Here is a 19,035-nt window from a genome sequence, read left to right as displayed (position 1 = left end):
GATCTCAAGATTGTCAACGTAGACAATCCTCTCTCGGTATCCACACGAACAAGGAGGGTGTTGGTTGCTACTCGGAAAACCTATAGGTTCCACTGTACAAAAATTTTGTACAAAGATCTGAACCTTTTCCTAGCTACCATGTGTTCTTTTAAATTAAATTTTGGATCGCCTGCAGAACTTAACACGTTTGATCCAAAACTTAATCTATTTGTTCTTTTAGGTTTTGACTTGGATCTCCTGCGGAACTTAACACGTTCGACCCAAGTCTCCTTAAGTTATTAATTCCATTAAATATTAATTTCCATAAAAGGTTCCCAGTACTGACGTGGCGAGGCACATGGCCTTCTTGGATATGGGAGCAACCACCACCGACTAGACAAAACCTTTAATAGAAAGCTAATATTTAATTTCCTAAAATAACTTTAGGTTAACCAAAGAGAACAATCAAATCACAAGGAAAAGAAAGAAACAAAAGAACACAACTTCGAAAAAACATATTCGAAATTCTAGAACGTAAGCCTCTTGTATTTGGTATTATTTCCATAAATAACTAGCATGATGCGGAAATAAAATTTACTAGTTATACCTTGTAGAAAAACCTCTTGATCTTCTACCGTATTCCTCTTCTAACCTCGGACGTTGTGTGGGCAACGATCTTCCGAGATGAGAAACCACCAAGCACCTTCTTCTTCTCCTAGCTAGGTTCGGCCAATCACAAAGAAGCTTCACCAAGGACGAAGAACAAAACACCAACCAAACTCCAAGGGATACAAGCTTTCTCTCCTTCTTCTTCTTCTTCTCCAAGTAGTATCCGGCCACCACAAGAACTCCAGCAAGAAGATAGGTTTCGGCCAACAAGAGGAGAAGAGAGAAAGGGAAGGGCCGGCCACCACACCAAGGAAAAGAGGGAGGAAAAATAATAGAGGTTGTTCCCATGAAGGCACCCTCACCTCTTCTTTTATATTCCTTGGCCTAGGCAAATTAGGAAATTTAATTACAAAATTTCCTTAATTCTTTTGCCATGTAAAGAAAAATTATTTTAATTAAAACAATTTTCTTCTTTTAAACACAATGGCCGGCCACTTTAAAAAACAAAACAAGGAGAGTTTTAATTAATTAAAACTTCCTAATTTGTCTCCAGAAATTTTATAAAAAATTTCTCCAATAATTTTTATCCCTTTTATGATTGGTTTATAAAAAGAAATTTCTATAATTTTAATTTTTCAACATGTGAATAATTTATAAAGAAGAGAAATAAAATATCCTTTCTAATCTACAAATAAGGAAAGAGATTTAATATCTTTCTTTAATCTTTTGTAGAGACTTATAAAAGAGATATTTTAATTTTAATCTCTTCAATAAATTATATCTTTCACATAAGAAAATTTTAAAATTAAAATTCTTTTAAATTAAATAGGGCCGGCCACCTAAGCTTGGGTTCAAGCTAGGGCCGACCACCCATGAACCAATGGTTTGGCCGACCCTAGCTGATCCTCAAGTTAGCTTGGCCGACCCCTATAACATGGGTATGAAGGTGGGTATAGGTGGGTATAGTACTCTATAAATAAGAGGCTACGATAGGGACCGAGAGGAGGAATTGGTTTTGGTCTCCCGATAAAATTAAGCATCCCGTGTTCGCCCCGAACACACAACTTAATTTTATCAATAATAATTCATTCCACTAGAGAACTATTATTGAACTACCGCACCAATCCCAAATTACATTTTTGGGCTCCTTCTTATTATGAGCGTGTTAGTCTCCCTGTGTTTAAGATATCGAATGTCCACTAATTAAGTGAGTTACTGACAACTCATTTAATTAATATCTAAGTCCAAGAGTAGTACCACTCATCCTTATTATCATGTCGGACTAAGTCCATCTGCAGGGTTTAACATGACAATCTTTATGAGCTCCTCTTGAGGACATTATCAACCTAGTATCTCTAGGACACAGTTTCCTTCTATAATCAACAACACACACTATAAGTGATATCATTTCCCAACTTATCGGGCTTATTGATTTATCGAACTAAATCTCACCCATTGATAAATTAGAGAAATAAATATCAAATATATGTGCTTGTTATTATATTAGGATTAAGAGTACACACTTCCATAATAACCGAGGTCTTTGTTTCTTTATAAAGTCAGTATAAAAGAAACGACCTCAAATGGTCCTACTCAATACACTCTAAGTGTACTAGTGTAATTATATAGTTAAGATAAACTAATACCTAATTACACTACGACCTTCCAATGGTTTGTTCCTTTCCATTATGGTCGTGAGTTACTGTTTATAATTTATAAGGTACTGATAACATGATCCTCTGTGTGTGACACCACACACCATGTTATCTACAATATAAATTAATTGAACAACTACATTTATCATAAATGTAGATATTTGACCAATGTGATTCTTATTTCTAGATAAATGTTTATACCAAAAGCTAGGCTTTTAGTATACACTCTAACAGAGGGTTCTCTAACTCTCAAGGATGGAAGAGAGAGCACCGCAAGTGTGCTAGCACTCTCTAGATGCTCTCGGATGGGATTGGAAAGAAGAGAAAAGAAGAGAAAACAAGAAGAATCTCGCCACTCCTCTAGTAGTCTTCTCCTTTGTGACCTTCACACTCTCTTATTGTCTTGGACTTAACTCACACCTCTCCTCCAATGAAGTGCACGGCAACCATCAGCCATGGAGAGCCAAAAGCAAGAAGGAAGATGATACAATAAAACCACATCAAATCACACAAATGAAAAAACTCCACACCATTAAGTGTGGCCGGCCACATAACTCCTCTCATTAATGTGGCCGGCCACATTAAAGAAAGGAGAGTGTAACCTCCAATGAGGTGGCACACCTCATGAGGTGGAGGTGATGTGGCAACTATGTGTCATGCTATGTAGGATGAGTCAACCTACATGATGTGGCAATGCATCAAGTCAAACTTGATGTTTCAACTTCCAATTTGGTCAAGTCAAACTTGACCCAATCTCTTCCTTGTTGAGTTAAATCCAAGCTTTGATTCAAGTCAATTTTAATTTAATGAATCTCAATTCATTAATATAAATTGACTCAATGAATCAAATGTAAATTAGACTCATTCAACAATTGAATCTAATTGAGTCTAACTCAATAAGTCTAATTCGAATCCAATCTTTGGTTCATCATATGAACCTAATCCTATTGGTTCATCATATGAACCTAATCTCCATCCACATGTTCTTTGTGTGTGACCCAATAGGTTCTTGTAACGTTGGCAATGTTTCTAAACTCTTTTAGAAACATAAGCAATGAGAGACATCTAGCAATACATCATTGCTACCCAAGTTACAAGAAATGTTGAGATCCAACATCACCTTGTGACTACTAATTGTGACTCCTCACAATATGTGACATTGTCCTTCTATCCTAGACATCTAGATTGATCAATGTGAGGCATAGACCGTGTCATCCTCTAATCAATCTAAATCTTGAACTCCAAGTAGACGCACTCGATCAAATGAGCTCAACATCTAATGTTGACTCATTTGGGCATGGCCATGCACTTAGTGGTCTCACTCTATCAAGAATAGCAATGTCGCTCCCGTCATATGGGAGGGATAGATCCCATCTACATCACTCACATCCCTCTGCATAATTCGTTATATACCCAGTAATCGCCTTTATAGTCCACCCGATTCGGGTGACGTTTGACGAAACCAAAGTACATAACTCCTTATGTAGGGATCCATGGTGACTTCAGGTCTAAGGACTAATAGTCATACTAATAGCCACATGAGAAAGTATATGACACTCATATAACGATCCATGATACTTTCTCATGGCGGGTCATTCAGTATACATTCTCTAATGCATACCCATGTGTCAGCTTGATATCTCTATATCCATGACTTGTGAGATCAAGTCATCGAGCTGACCTACATGCTAGTCTTATTGTATTAACATTGTCCCTGAATGTTAATACTCGACTAGGAATAAATTAGAGTAGTGTTCCCTATATCATCTCACTATCGATTCAACTAATCGATTGATATAGGTATGAACCTTCTACTCAAGGACGCTACTATACTTATTTTATCTGGCACTAATACAAATAAGCATAATAACCAAAAACCAAATGCCTTAATATATATATAAGAATATGATATACATGAGTCCATACAATCATCAAATGATTGGCTCTAGGACTCTAACTAACACCTAGCCGCTGTGAGGTCTGAGCCCCCTCCCCACTGCCGCCAGCGAAGCCAAGCACCTTTGCACAGTGCCACCGGCCTCCCTTCTGCCCTAGCGTCGGCTGCCACCACTGTGCCTGCCGACGCCGCCGTCTCTCGACCCCAGCGCCGACCTTCTCCACTTGACTGTGCCCTAGTCCTCCTTCTCGCCGGCACCCGAGTACCACCGCCGGTGTTCTCCCATGACCTAGCACTGTCGCCGACTGCCAGAGTTGATCCAACGCGCCTTGTGACACCGCCGATCCCTTACCTCTGCCCCAGCCTCCAGTCGCGTGCCCTATTTGATCTTGGAGGTAAGTTTGGTTGGAATTAGGTTATTGTTTGATAGTAATCTCCACTCTTGATCTTGATCCTCTCCTTGCTGCTAATCTAGGTCACGGATTGGTGAGGTTTTGTGTATTGTGGGGTGTTTTTGATTCCGGCAGCAACCCCATCCTGCAGCATCCTGTTCCAGCACCAACAGTGGCTAGGTAGTGAGGTAAGGAGTAGAGAATTGTATCCTTGTTGTAGATTCTGTGTTGTTTGGACTATTGTGATGATAGATTTGTTGGTTGCTACTCGGAAAACCTAGAGGTTCCACTGTACAAAAATTTTGTACAAAGGTCTGAACCTTTTCCTAGATACCATGTGTTCTTTTAAATTAAATTTTGGATCGCCTGCGGAACTTAACACGTTTGATCCAAAACTTAATCTATTTGTTCTTTTAGGTTTTGACTTGGATCTCCTGCGGAACTTAACACGTTTAATCCAAATCACCTAAGTTATTAATTCCATTAAATATTAATTTCCAAAATTGGTTCCCAGTACTGACGTGGCGAGGCACATGACCTTCTTGGATATGGGAGCAACCACCACCGACTAGACAAAACCTTTTAAGGAAAGTTAATATTTAATTTCCTAAAATAACTTTAGGTCAACCGAAAAGAACAATCAAATCACAAGGAAAAGAAAAACAAAAGAACATTATATCGAAAACAAATTCGAAACACTAGAATCGTATGCCTCTTGTATTTAGTATTATTTCCAAAAATAACTAGTATGATGCGGAAAGAAAAATTACTAGTTATACCTTTTAGAAAGACCTCTTGATCTTCTACCGTATTCCTCTTCTAATCTCGGACGTTGTGTGGGTAACGATCTTCCGAGATGAGAACCACCTAGGCACCTTCTTTCTTCTTCCTTCAAGTTTCGGCCAAGCACAAGAACTTCCAAAGGATGAAGAATTTTCCACCAACCAAGCTCCAAGGGATGTATGATTTTTCTCCTTCTTCTCCTTCCTTGATTCGGCCACATCCTCCAAGCTCCAAGAGATGATAGATTTCGGCCACAACAAGAGGAGAGAAGAGAAAGGGAAGGGTGGCCACCACACCAAGGAAAAGAGGGAGAAAAATAGAATAGAGTCCTTAGCCTTGAAGCCTCCTCTACCCCCTCTTTTATAATCCTTGGTTTTGGCAAATAAGAAAAATTTAATTAAAAACTTCCTTAATTCTTTTGCCATTGAAAAGGAAAATTTATTTAATTAAAACAATTTTCTCTTTTCAAATTTCAATGGCCGGCCATAACAAATAATATCTCCAAGCAAATAAAATTTTAAACACCAATTAAAACTTCCTTATTTGCTTCCGGAAATTTATAAAAATTTCTCCAATAATTTTATCCCTTCATGATTGGTTTATAAAAAGGAAATTTAATAAATTAAAATCTTTCTTTTAAACATGTGGATAAAAAGAAAGTTATCTCTATAAATTAAAATCTCTTTTAATCTACAAATAAGGAAAGATATCAAATCTTTTCTTAATCTTTTGTAGAAACTTATAAAAGAGAATATTTAATTTTAAACTCTCTTTTAAATCATGAATATGATTAAAAAGGAAAGTTTTCTTAAAATTTAAAATCCTCCTTTAATCAACAAATAAGGAAAGATTTCAAATTTTAAACTCTCTTTTAAACATGTAGATGATTTACAAATAAGGAAAGTTTTTACCAAAAAATTAAAACCATCCTTTTAAACTACAAATAAGGAAATAGATTAATCTCTTCTCTTAATCTTTTGTAGAAAGCTATAAAAGGAAATTTTTAATTTTTAAACTCTCTTTTAAAATCATGATATCCACATAAGAAATAATTTTAATAAAAATCCTTTTTAATATTCTAGTGGCCGACCACCTAAGCTTGGGACCCAAGCTTTGGCCGGCCACCTATAATCCACTTGGTCTTGGCCGGCCCTAGCTTGGGTTCCAAGCTAGCTTGGCTGGCCCCATTGGATAGGTAAGAAGGTGGGTATGCGGTGGGTATAAATCTCTATATACTAGAGGCTACGATAGGGACCGAGAGGAGGAATTTGTTTTGGTCTCCCGATAAAATTAAGCATCCCGTGCTCGCCCCGAACACACAACTTAATTTTATCAATAATAATTCATTCCACTAGAGAACTATTATTGTACTACCGCACCAATCTCAAATTACATTTTGGGCTCCTTCTTATCATGAGTGTGTTAGTCTCCCTGTGTTTAAGATAATAAATGCCCACTAATTAAGTAAGTTACTGGCAACTCACTTAATTAATATCTAGCTCCAAGAGTAGTACCACTCAACTTCATCATCATGTCGGACTAAGTCCACCTGCAGGGTTTAACATGACAATCCTTATGAGCTCCTCTTGGGGACATTCTCAACCTAGATTACTAGGACACAGTTTCCTTCTATAATCAACAACACACACTATAAGTGATATCATTTCCCAACTTATCGGGCTTATTGATTCATCGAACTAAATCTCACCCATTGATAAATTAAAAAAATAAATATCAAATATATGTGCTTGTTATTATATTAAAATTAAGAGCACACACTTCCATAATAACTGAGGTCTTTGTTTCTTTATAAAATCAGTATAAAAGAAACGACCTCTAATGGTCCTACTCAATACACTCTTAGTGTACTAGTGTAATTATATAGTTAAGATAAACTAACACCTAATTACACTACGACCTTCCAATGGTTTGTTCCTTTCCATCATGGTCGTGAGCTACTGTTTATAATTTATAAGGTACTGATAACATGATCTTCTGTGTGTGACACCACACACCATGTTATCTACAATATAAATTAATTGAACAACTACATTTATCACAAATATAGACATTTGACCAATGTGATTCTTATTTCTAGATAAATGTTTTATACCAAAAGCTAGGCTTTTAGTATACATTCTAACAAGATTTGATTTAGATATGAAGTAGAACTGGCTGTGGGGATTGTTCTTGGTGCTGGACAGCAACTCCGTCTAGCTGTTCTCTTTGATTTCAGTAGCAAGAACGACTGAGAGGTTGAGGTAAGATGAGTAGATTTTGTTCTTGAATCAGGTTATTGTTGGTTTTGGATATTCTGTTCTTGATCCGAACAGTGTAGTTTGTTCCTAGTATGAGTTGGATTCTGGGTTAGATTTATGTGATTGTTGATTAGGGGTTTGCCCTAATTTAGTGTAAGAGATTTTTATTTAGCTATTTATAGGAGTGTAGCTAAATAAAATATTTATTTATTGGAGACTCAGGGTTTTGACGCGAGACGAGTATCTCGACGTCGGATTTGGACCGATTGGACTTTTCCTATTGGAGGCGGGTACTTTGACTTATGTCTTTTGATATGCATAATAATATTTTTTTTAACATATAGCAATGATTGTGTTTTCCATTTGTTTCGGTTGGTCACTACATGATTTGTTACATGCTTGCTTGTTTACTTATTATGCACTGCATGTTAGTACTTACCTGATCATACATGCTTTTAGAGGTAGTGACACAACCATATTATACATTATGTTCAGGACCTAGGGTTTATTTGATACCATATCTGATCTGTGTACCTTTCATTTGATACATTGTCCTGTGGTACACATTTTATAGTTATATATGGATCTTGCTATGCTATTCATGATATTGTCATGTTTAGTGTCATGTATCATCTCGCATGATTGCATGTTGTGCGATAGTTGCTTCATTATTGTCGAGCACATCACCAGTTACATGTATCCGTACACACCACCACTCATGGGTTAGTGGTATATCAGACAGGTGTGTGACAGTTCTGCTGTTTGGCTCCGTTGGTCTGGTGACTCAGCGTGGTAGCCGACAGATAGTTCTGCTCTGTTTGGCTCCGCTGGTTTAGTGTAGCAGCGTGGTAGCCGGCAGGCGGTTGGACTCTGTTTGGCTCCGTTGGTCCGCTCATGGGTAGTGTGACGCAGCGTGGTAGCCGGCAGAGATTTGCTCCCCGTTATCGTGTACCGGGAGAGGAGAGCATTGCGCTCCCCCATTTATGATTTGGGGTAGGAGTATATGTGTACTCCGATAGCATCCCGTCCACTCGGTCACTCATCAGGAGCAGTGACGTCAGAGTGCACGGTTGTCACAGCCCTACCCACTCGGACTCACCATTGTGTGTGAGATGGCTGACTAGCGTCAGGGGTGACCATGTCATTGGCATCATATGCATGATGCATTTATTGCTTGTGTTTGTTGCATTTACTTGCTGCATTTATATGGATGCATATGATTGACATGCATACAGGTTTATGACACTCTCGGTCTGACGACCTGTTGTACTTATACCTTGGTCCTGGTTAGCACAGTTTTCTCCTGTATTTCTCAGTTGTATTTATCTTTCTTGTATCAGGAGACTGTACGCATGATTAGTGCTAGTTGTTATATTCTTTATTATGCATATCAGTTGTTACCCGTTGAGTGTTGGACTCGCACCCTCCTCCGTTGTTATTTCAGGTTGATGCTGTCAGGAGAGAGTTCCAGTCGCTAGTCCCCTGCAGACCACGAGGGCATTATTGATCTTTTGGTTTGTCTTCTTTATTGGACCATGTTTAGACTTGTTTTGTTTTGATACTTGGAGCTTGTATAGATTGTACTTGTCGATGGATTTTTATTCGATATGTTTTACTATATACCTGCCTAGACGGCAGAAGAGGTAAGTTGATCTTATCGTCGGATTTGAGCTTTATGAGTGTAGTGGAGTAGGAATTGGTTTTGAGCTTTATGGGTGTAGTTGAGTAGGGTGGATTTTGAGTCTTATCATCATTGCTTATTAAACTGCATGGATGCCTATGTGTTGTGGTTTGTTTATTATTGTTATTATTCCAGCCGCATGTGGCTGAGATATATGGTGATGTAGAAAGTTTCAGATTATTCGCCGTACGGGGGATATGTTGCTAAAATTTTTCGGACAGTGACTCCCCCGGGGCGTGACAATTTATTTGGTATCAGAGCTTAAGTTTTACGATCTTTGTTTTCGTATTTTGGATATTTGGGATAGCCTGATACTAATTTATTGGTATCGGAGCGCCAAGGTTTGGCGATACTTGTTTTGATTTTCGTATTATAGATTTTCGAGATTTATCTGATACCAATTTATTGGTATCAGAGTGGGTTATGATACCTGCTTATGGTGTTCTGGATTTTTGGAGTTAGCCCGAGTTTACTAGTAAACTTGGGTAGTTATTTTGGATTGCATGGATTTTTCCATTATGGTTATGTTTTGGATTTTCGTTTCGGATTTATATGGATTTCCGACGATTTTCTCGTTCGAAATTTTGAGGTCAATTTGGGAACTGGACAGCGTCGGAACATCTCCAGACAACAATTAGGTATAATGTTATTTGTAATTTTTATACTTGTAGTAATATCTGTAATATAACTTAACAGATATGGAGCGATATACACATTTATGTGATTCTAGATCCATGTTTAGATTTATTGAATTGATGGTGAGTTAGTAGATCTATTTATTAAGGATATGCTACTTGAGAATAGATTGATTCTAGAAGTGTTTTGATTCTAGATGCTATAGACTAGAATAGTATGTGCCTAGTATGTAGAGATAACTTCACACTTCTGATGCATCAATTGTCTACCTTCCCTAGAGTGTTTACAAGCATCTACACTACACTTATTCTAACCTTGAGCAGGAGCATGCTGCATCAAGAATCTTTTTCCCTCTCGAAAGGACAATTCCTGTCTAAACAGGATACTTCCTATAATTATAAGGAATACATTCTCCATATGACCTCTACTGAGTATGAGTTTCGAATAGTAGTTAACTATGATTATGCCAGATATTTCAAGTGAAGATAACCAAACAGCTGATTTACTGCTCTTCACATCATCTCCTTATCGCAAGTAGATCATTTAGGGTGAACAAATATGTGATACGATATGGGCTTAGTTGCTGCCAATTCTTGATTAACAGACACTTAATATACTATTGCCTTTTTATCATCCTCACGTTGACTGAACTCACTTCCTAAAGATCTACATCTCTAGGCCTAAGATTGATCTTTATCTAAAGTTGGTTAAAAATTAAAGAGTCATAGTCACATGCTCATAGATACTGGTAGCTCGCATTCTTTTATATCCCGTACTTTTATGCGGGAGATTGGTAGATTAACCACTTCCAGACCACAGTGACTAACCGTCTCTTTACCGTCCGGCGATACTTTGGACGTCACTCAAGAGGTCAAAGGTTGGCCGTTAGATTTTGGCAACATGATACTTACGGTAGATCTGTTAGTATTGGAAATGGTCGACTTTGATATTATTCTTGGCATAGATTGTTTGTCCGCATATCATGCCATTGTTGATTGCTAGACGAGGGTTGCCACATTCCGGCCATTATGAGTTTTTGGTAATGTCATTTGGGCTTACCAATGCTCTAGCGGCATTTATGGATTTCTTGTGGTAGAGCGTTGCTCCCACATATGTGGTATTTCCTGTGATGGAGCGTTGCTCTCACACTGGAGGATTTATTCTTTGGTGATTTATATTATTGGTGATTAGATTTCAGACTTGTTGTCGGGGATCTTATAGTTGAGTACGTCTGTTGTACGGGCATTATGAGTTCTAGGTTTTACCATTTAGGCTTACAAATCCCTAAATGTTTTCATGGACTCGATGATTTCGGTATTCCTAGGTTGTTTGGATCGGTTTCCATTGTCCTTGTTGACAATGTTGTAATCTATTTTTTTTTTATCCGAGCACGATACCCCCATCTTTTCGCTTGAGGTATGTGATTTAATTTACCGTTCAGCATTTATACTCTTTACCTGTTGTTAGTATTTGCTGATGGTAGATAACGAAATTTGGGGACCAAATTTTTATTAGTGGGAGAGAATGTAAAATACCGAAAAATGACGAATAATAATAAGGAAATTTTTCAGAATTTTTGGAAATTTTCCGGAGATTTTTCGGAGCTCATATGGATGAGTTTACGGGGATAAAATGGAGCCCGGGAAAGCTTGTTTAGGCTACCCATTTAAGCGAGGAAAAGATTTATTTATTTATTTTCTATTCCCTTTTTCTTATTTATTTTCTTTTCCTCCTGTCGTTCCTTCTTCTTCTCCACACGCCTGCCGCCTATCCCCTTGCCCTAACTGCTCCCAACCGGCGCCACAAAATCATTGCACGCCTTGCAATAAGCCATCGCTGAGCCCATTTCGATCTTCTCCTCCACACGGCGCCGAGTCTTCGTCTTCCCCGATCCTCGCCTGAAAAACTCAAAAGTCGAAGCCCTAGCCGCTGTGAGGTCTGAGCCCCCTCCCCACTGCCGCCAGCGATACCAAGCACCTTTGCATAGTGTCGTCGGCCTCCCTTCTGCCCTAGCGTCGGCTGCCACCACTGTGCCTGCCGACGCCGCCGTCTCTCGACCCCAGCGCCGGCCTTCTCCACTTGACTGTGCCCTAGTCCTCCTTCTCGCCGGCACCCGAGTGCCACCGCCGGTGTTCTCCCATGACCTAGCACTGTCGCCGACTGCCAGAGTTGATCCAACGCGCCTTGTCACACCGCCGATCCCTTGCCTCTGCCCTAGCCTCCAGTCGCGTGCCCTATTTGATCTTAGAGGTAAGTTTGGTTGGAATTAGGTTATTGTTTGATAGTAATCTCCACTCTTGATCTTGATCCTCTCCTTGCTGCTAATCTAGGTCACGGATTGGTGAGGTTTTGTGTATTGTGGGGTGTTTTTGATTCCGACAGCAACCCCATCCTGCAGCATCCTGTTCCAGCACCAACAGTGGCTAGGTAGTGAGGTAAGGAGTAGAGAATTGTATCCTTGTTGTAGATTCTGTGTTGTTTGGACTATTGTGATGATAGATTTGATTTAGATATGAAGTAGAACTGGCTGTGGGGATTGTTCTTGGTGCTGGACAGCAACTCTGTCTAGCTATTCTCTTTGATTTCAGTAGCAAGAACGACTGAGAGGTTGAGGTAAGATGAGTAGATTTTGTTCTTGAATCAGGTTATTGTTGGTTTTGGATATTCTGTTCTTGATCCGAACAGTGTAGTTTGTTCCTAGTATGAGTTGGATTCTGGGTTAGGTTTATGTGATTGTTGATTAGGGGTTTGCCCTAATTTAGTGTAAGAGATTTTTATTTAGCTATTTATAGGAGTGTAGCTAAATAAAATATTTATTTATTGGAGACTCAGGGTTTTGACGCGAGACGAGTATCTCGACGTCGGATTTGGACCGATTGGACTTTTCCTATTGGAGGCGGGTACTTTGACTTATGCCTTTTGATATGCATAATAATGTTTTTTTTTAACATATAACAATGATTGTGTTTTCCATTTGTTTCGGTTGGTCACTACATGATTTGTTACATGCTTGCTTGTTTACTTATTATGCACTGCATGTTAGTACTTACCTGATCATACATGCTTTTAGAGGTAGTGACACAACCATATTATACATTATGTTCAGGACCTAGGGTTTATTTGATACCATATCTGATCTGTGTACCTTTCATTTGATACATTGTCCTGTGGTACACATTTTATAGTTATATATGGATCTTGCTATGCATTGTCCTGTGGTACACATTTTATAGTTATATATGGATCTTGTTATGCATTGTCCCGTGGTACACATTTTATAGTTATATATGGATCTTGCTATGCTATTCATGATATTGCCATGTTTAGTGTCATGCATCATCTCGCATGATTGCATGTTGTGCGATAGTTGCTTCATTATTGTCGAGCACATCGTCAGTTACATGTATCCGTACACACCACCATTCATGGGTTAGTGGTATATCAGACAGGTGTGTGACAGTTCTGCTGTTTGACTCCGTTGGTCTGGTGACTCAGCGTGGTAGCCGGCAGACAGTTCTGCTCTGTTTGGCTCCGTTGGTTTAGTGTAGCAGCGTGGTAGCCGGCAGGCGGTTGGACTCTGTTTGGCTCCGTTGGTCCGCTCATGGGTAGTGTGACGCAACGTGGTAGCCGGCAGAGATTTCCTCCCCGTCATCGTGTACTGGGAGAGGAGAGCATTGCGCTCCCCCATTTATGATTTGGGGTAGGAGTATGTGTGTACTCCGACAGCATCCCGCCCACTTGGTCACTCATCAGGAGCAGTGACGTCAGAGTGCACGTTTGTCACAGCCCTACCCACTCGGACTCACCATTGTGTGTGAGATAGCTGACTGGCGTTAGGGGTGACCATGTCATTGGCATCATATGCATGATGCATTTATTGCTTGTGTTTGCTGCATTTACTTGCTGCATTTATATGGATGCATATGATTGACATGCATACAGGTTTATGACACTCTCGGTCTGACGACCTGTTGTACTTATACCTTGGTCCTGGTTAGTACAGTTTTCTCCTGTATTCCTCAGTTGTATTTATCTTTCTTGTATCAGAAGACTGTACGCATGATTAGTGCTAGTTGTTATATTCTTTATTATGCATATTAGTTGTTACCCGCTGAGTGTTGGACTCGCACCCTCCTCCGTTGTTATTTCAGGTTGATGCTGTCAGGAGAGAGTTCCAGTCGCTAGTCCCCTGCAGACCACGAGGGCATTATTGATCTTTTGGTTTTTCTTCTTTATTGGACCATGTTTAGACTTGTTTTGTTTTGATACTTGGAGCTTGTATGGATTGTACTTGTCGATGGATTTTTATTCGATATGTTTTACTATATACCTGCCTAGACGGCAGAAGAGGTAAGTTGATCTTATCGTCGGATTTGAGCTTTATGAGTGTAGTGGAGTAGGAATTGGTTTTGAGCTTTATGGGTGTAGTTGAGTAGGGTGGATTTTGAGTCTTATTATCATTGCTTATTAAACTGCGTGGATGTCTATGTGTTGTGGTTTGTTTATTATTGTTATTATTCCTGCCGCATGTGGCTGAGGTATATGGTGATGTAGAAAGTTTCAGATTGTCCGCCGTACGAGGAAGATGTTGCCGAAATTTATTCGGACAGTGACTCCCCCGGGACGTGACAATTTCCAAAACATAAGTTATCATTATTAAGATTGAGAGGTCAAGGATACAATGAAGTTTCAAATATGCGAGGTGAGTATAATTGATTGAAGGCTCTCATATTGAAGGAAAATTCATCTGCAAGGTATATTCATTGTTTTGTTCACCAACATCAATTAGTTGTTGATGCAGTTGCTAAAAGCAATTGAATTGTGAGTGATTTCTTCCATTATATTACTATGATTGTGAATATTACCAGTGTAACGTCCGAAAATTCTCAAATTAATTTTAGAAATATTCTATTATTTTCTGAAATTTTAGAATATTTTTTGTGGAATTTTTAGAATAGCCGAAGTAGCAAAATTAAATAAAAATATAAAACAGCTTAAGCGGGAATTGAACCCGAGACCTATTAGACCCTACGACTTATAGATGACTTTAGTAACCAAGGGGCCCCAGCAGGGGTGTGCTGAAAGGAAAGGATAGTAATTATATTTAAGGTTTAGTTGGGGTGTATTAATCACTTAATATAAATAGGGAAATTAAGTGAAGAGTTATTATTTTGGAACGACACCTCTCCCTCAAACCCTCATCCGGCGCCTCCTTCTCTCCCGCACCCTCTCGACACAACAAACCCAAGAAACCTAGGGCCATAGGAGCACCTTCCAGCGACAACTCCGATACGAGGACGCTCCCCTCCGCGAGAAGAAAGCGTAGACGTAAGAGGATCGCCGAAACGATCTTCTTCTCCGGAAACCTAGCAATCGGAATTGTAAGAAACCTAGCACAGGATGTAAGTAACCCCTCACCTGCAGTATAAGTAGCTATTCGCATGCTTTTATGGTACTAGTTCGCTTTTATGATTTCAGTGTAGTCATATGCAGAATTAGAGCACACTAGGTGCTCGAAAAAATGACTAGTATATTCATATACCACAGTAGGCATTTTTAATACTACAGTTAAATGCCATAGATGTATTTTAATAACATACATGGTCTTGCTTCAGTTATATGGGACTACGGTTCAATGGATGAGCTCCCACAGTTGCCTCTAGGTTCAGATAACCTAGTACTAGGTTCAGATAACCTAGTAAGAGCAAGTTAAAATATCTTAAATATGAATCAGTATTTTACTTTATCAGTGACACTGTACTGGACTTCAGTTGTCCTTGGGTTGGGCTCCCGTAGTCGTCCTTAGATTTAGATAACCTAGTAACCCTACTAGATTCGTGTGAGATACGGCAAAAGTAAATAACCTATAGGAATTTATGAGAATTTTTAGGTATTTTTCTGGAATTATTTGGAGGTTGTATAGAGGAGTTTAAGGGGATAAATTGTTAAACATAAAGTGGTTAAGAAAAACTACCGATTAAGAAATAATAACAACCTAGGTTAATTAAACCCTACCGTTTAAGAAGCTACAGTGCCAAGCACTAAAACGCCGACTCCCCTCTCCTTTCCTCCCGATCTCGTCGACGGACTCGACCTCGACGCACGCTCGCACCAGATCGCCGGCGCCTTGTCGCGGATCGAGCCTCCGAGCTTCTCAACCCCTAACAGAGGTCGCGACGGTGGAGCCTTCTTCAGAGAGCCGTAGCGCGCGAAGAATCTCCGGCTGGAAGGAACAGGTTTGAGCTCCGGAGTTGCTGAGGAAGAATCGCCGATCTCTAGGGCCCGATCTTGGTGAAAAGTACTCCAAACGGTGGGTTCGATTTCCAGAGCTCTAAAGCTGAGTTTCTCCATCGGGATCTCTGTGCCGGTTGAGGTGTTTCCTGTCGTGGAGGTAAATTGAGGTGAGGATGGTGTAGATTAGGGTTTCTTAGCTATGAAGATCTGTGAATTGATGCCAGGTTGAGAGGATTGTATTGAGTTAGATGTTGTTTTGGCAGTGGCTCACTGAGAGGGGCTCGGCCACAACTTCCAGCAGCTGGTTTGCCTCCGGGAAACAGTAGGTAAGGTCTCCACAACTCCAGGAATTCGATCTGTAGACCTAGGTAGTGAATTTTGTTTGAATGGGGTACTGATCAGTGAGATTGCCTCTGTTTGTAGTCTCGTGGAGGCTCTGAATGGTGAATTTGTGGCAGTAGGCAGCACCAGCGTGCCAGCGCCGGCTATCACATCTCTCGACAGTGAGTCGACAGTGAGGAGTTGTGGTAAGGTATGTGTATTTGTTATAAATTTGAAATGTGGAAATAAGTGAGAGGTTTGTTTGATTGATACTTAGAAGATTTATCTGTAGGGTTTTGTTTAAGGGATGTGTTATTCAGTAGATTGTTCACCTGTGTCAAGAAAACAAGGTGGTGATTTGGAAATTCTAGCAGTGTTAAGATCCTACTGGAAATCTTGTGATGTGAAGGCATAAATTAGGGCTATGGATTGGTTGGGAGTAGATCAATGGCAATGTGTTTAAGTAATGAATAAATCTGGATTAGTTATCTGTCTCATGTGTTGGATCAACTAAAATTGATATGTTGACGCAGGACTTTGATCGGGACGAGCGTCGCGACGAGATAGATGTCGGATTCAACCTACACCTAGAGGCGGGTACTTCTTGACTTGCTTCTTTAGATATCGATCTTAGTGCATGAGTTAGTTTCATATATGTAGTATTTATCTTGACTCCACTCATCTTATTTCTTGTGCTTGATACTTTATCCACTCAATCTTTGAGCTACTCGTTTTTGTATCTATACAGTCTCTTGTTGTTATTGATGATATTTAGCAGATACTATATCACTAGGTATCAGATACCAGATACCAGATGCCAGACATTAGATATTAGGTATTGGATATATATAGACACCTGATACCATGTTTACATGTTATGATTTCTGTTTATTTACACACCTTACTGAGCATGCTGGCTTCATGTAGCATACCTGTTTATGTTTATATATATATGATGACTGTTGCATTGTTCGCATCATGTCATTGCATGCATTGCCGACGATCCTGTCTCCCTTGTGGTTGAGGCGGTCGTTGGCCTGGGCCGCACGCTCGGCCACTCATGGGTGGTGGTAGCTGGAGCGTGCCACTTGTCCTGTCGTGCCACACTCGGTCACTCATGGGTAGTGGCGGCTGGAGTTGCGGCAGCAGGGACCCCATCGCAGACGTAGCTATTCAGCTACTATGCACCTGTCCATCCGGTCACTCGTGAGTAGTGGCGGCCTTTGGGTGGTACAGTTTGTCATCGATCCGGCCTCTCAACCATACAGGGGTCGTGGTGCAGAGAGGTGGGCGGGGTGACCATCCATACATACGTTGTTGTTATTATATCTGCTGGTTGTTTACTTATGCTGTTGTTGCTTATCTATGCTGTTGTTGCTAGATTATGCTGCTGTTGTTTATTTATACTGTTATGCTTACATAGGTTGGGATTTATACCTGTGATATGTGTTTAGACACTGACTTACTTACTGTTGACATGTATATACCTCACACGATACCATGTAGTTATGAGCAGTACTGTAGCAGTTTATGTTAGCTCAGACCTTACCCTGTTAGCCTAGGATATGGTTTCAGGTATGGTTATATACTTTGTTTACCCAGTAGTATCTGCTATTTATCTTTCCCGAGACTGTATCTTGTTGTACCCTTAGCTGTTTATGATACTCATGCACTGTCTACTCTATTACCCGCTGAGTCTTTATACTCACCACCCCGTATATTGGTAATTTCACCAGGTAGCTGATAGCGATCCAAGTACACTTGGAGGAGGATCCCGATTGCCGGTCCCACGTTACTTCCGAGGACGGTTTTATGATTTTGGTTTTCATTTTGTTTTGAGTTAAACCTTTGAATTTAGCATTGTAATAATTGGGCTGTGGACTTGTTATTTTGTATTTGGTTGTTTTGTCGAGGAGTCAAGCCGGGCCGGCCCGCGGTGAGTTTTCGTTACTTTATACTTGTTATTTTTGCTTTCCGCTGTGTTTGATTGTCCAGCCGTGTGGGCTGCATATTATCTGCGTGGTTGTGATTTAATTTGCATATGTATTATCTGTTGGTGATGTATACCGGTTCCATTTGTCACTGCTACAGGGGAGGTGCTGTCCGATTTTCGTCGGACAACCTTACTCTCGGGGCGTGACAATTCGGGACTTGCTACCTCGGGCCTAGTTAGGGATGCGCGCACAGCAAGTATAGTTGTCGGGTCCATCAGCAGCATGTTTAGTATTTTCACCTATTTATGAAAATAGTTTTTCAAACTTCACAAACCAGATATGTGAATACATCTTAGTTTCAGTTTAGTTTTCTTATTGATATAGCACATAGCTTTATGCTCAGTCCTTGATTGCCATGACTTGTATGTCCTTATGCCATGTTTTAGTATTTTCAGCATGATTATCAGCATGTATTTCGAATAGCATCTTTTAAAAGCATGATTTCTTTGATTGCATGTTTTTGTGAGGTAGATGGTTCTTACTAAGCTCCCAAGCTTATAGTTTCATTTTTTCTTATACTGCAGATAAAGGTAAAGGGAAGATGGATTAGCGGAGGCTGGAGGGCAATGCAACCAGATGTGTGTGAGAAGGAACCT

The 19,035-nt window shown here is 39.8% G+C and overlaps 1 protein-coding gene across 1 annotated transcript; it reads left to right on the top strand.

Annotated features, from left to right (window-relative positions):
- The first annotated feature begins 16,297 nt into the window (after positions 1-16,297).
- On the top strand, positions 16,298-18,338 carry LOC122048880. Its single transcript, XM_042610396.1, has 5 exons — positions 16,298-16,302; positions 16,388-16,450; positions 16,548-16,656; positions 16,979-17,038; positions 18,182-18,338. The coding sequence occupies exons 1-5, from the start codon at positions 16,298-16,300 to the stop codon at positions 18,287-18,289; spliced, it is 345 nt and encodes a 114-aa protein (XP_042466330.1). The 3' UTR covers positions 18,290-18,338.
- The last annotated feature ends 697 nt before the right edge of the window (positions 18,339-19,035 follow it).

The sequence above is a fragment of the Zingiber officinale genome, chromosome 2B (genome assembly GCF_018446385.1).
Source record: "Zingiber officinale cultivar Zhangliang chromosome 2B, Zo_v1.1, whole genome shotgun sequence".
Classification (NCBI taxonomy): Eukaryota; Viridiplantae; Streptophyta; class Magnoliopsida; order Zingiberales; family Zingiberaceae; genus Zingiber; species Zingiber officinale.
The sequence above is the reverse complement of the archived record's forward strand: the minus strand, read 5'-3'. Positions and strand labels throughout refer to the sequence as shown.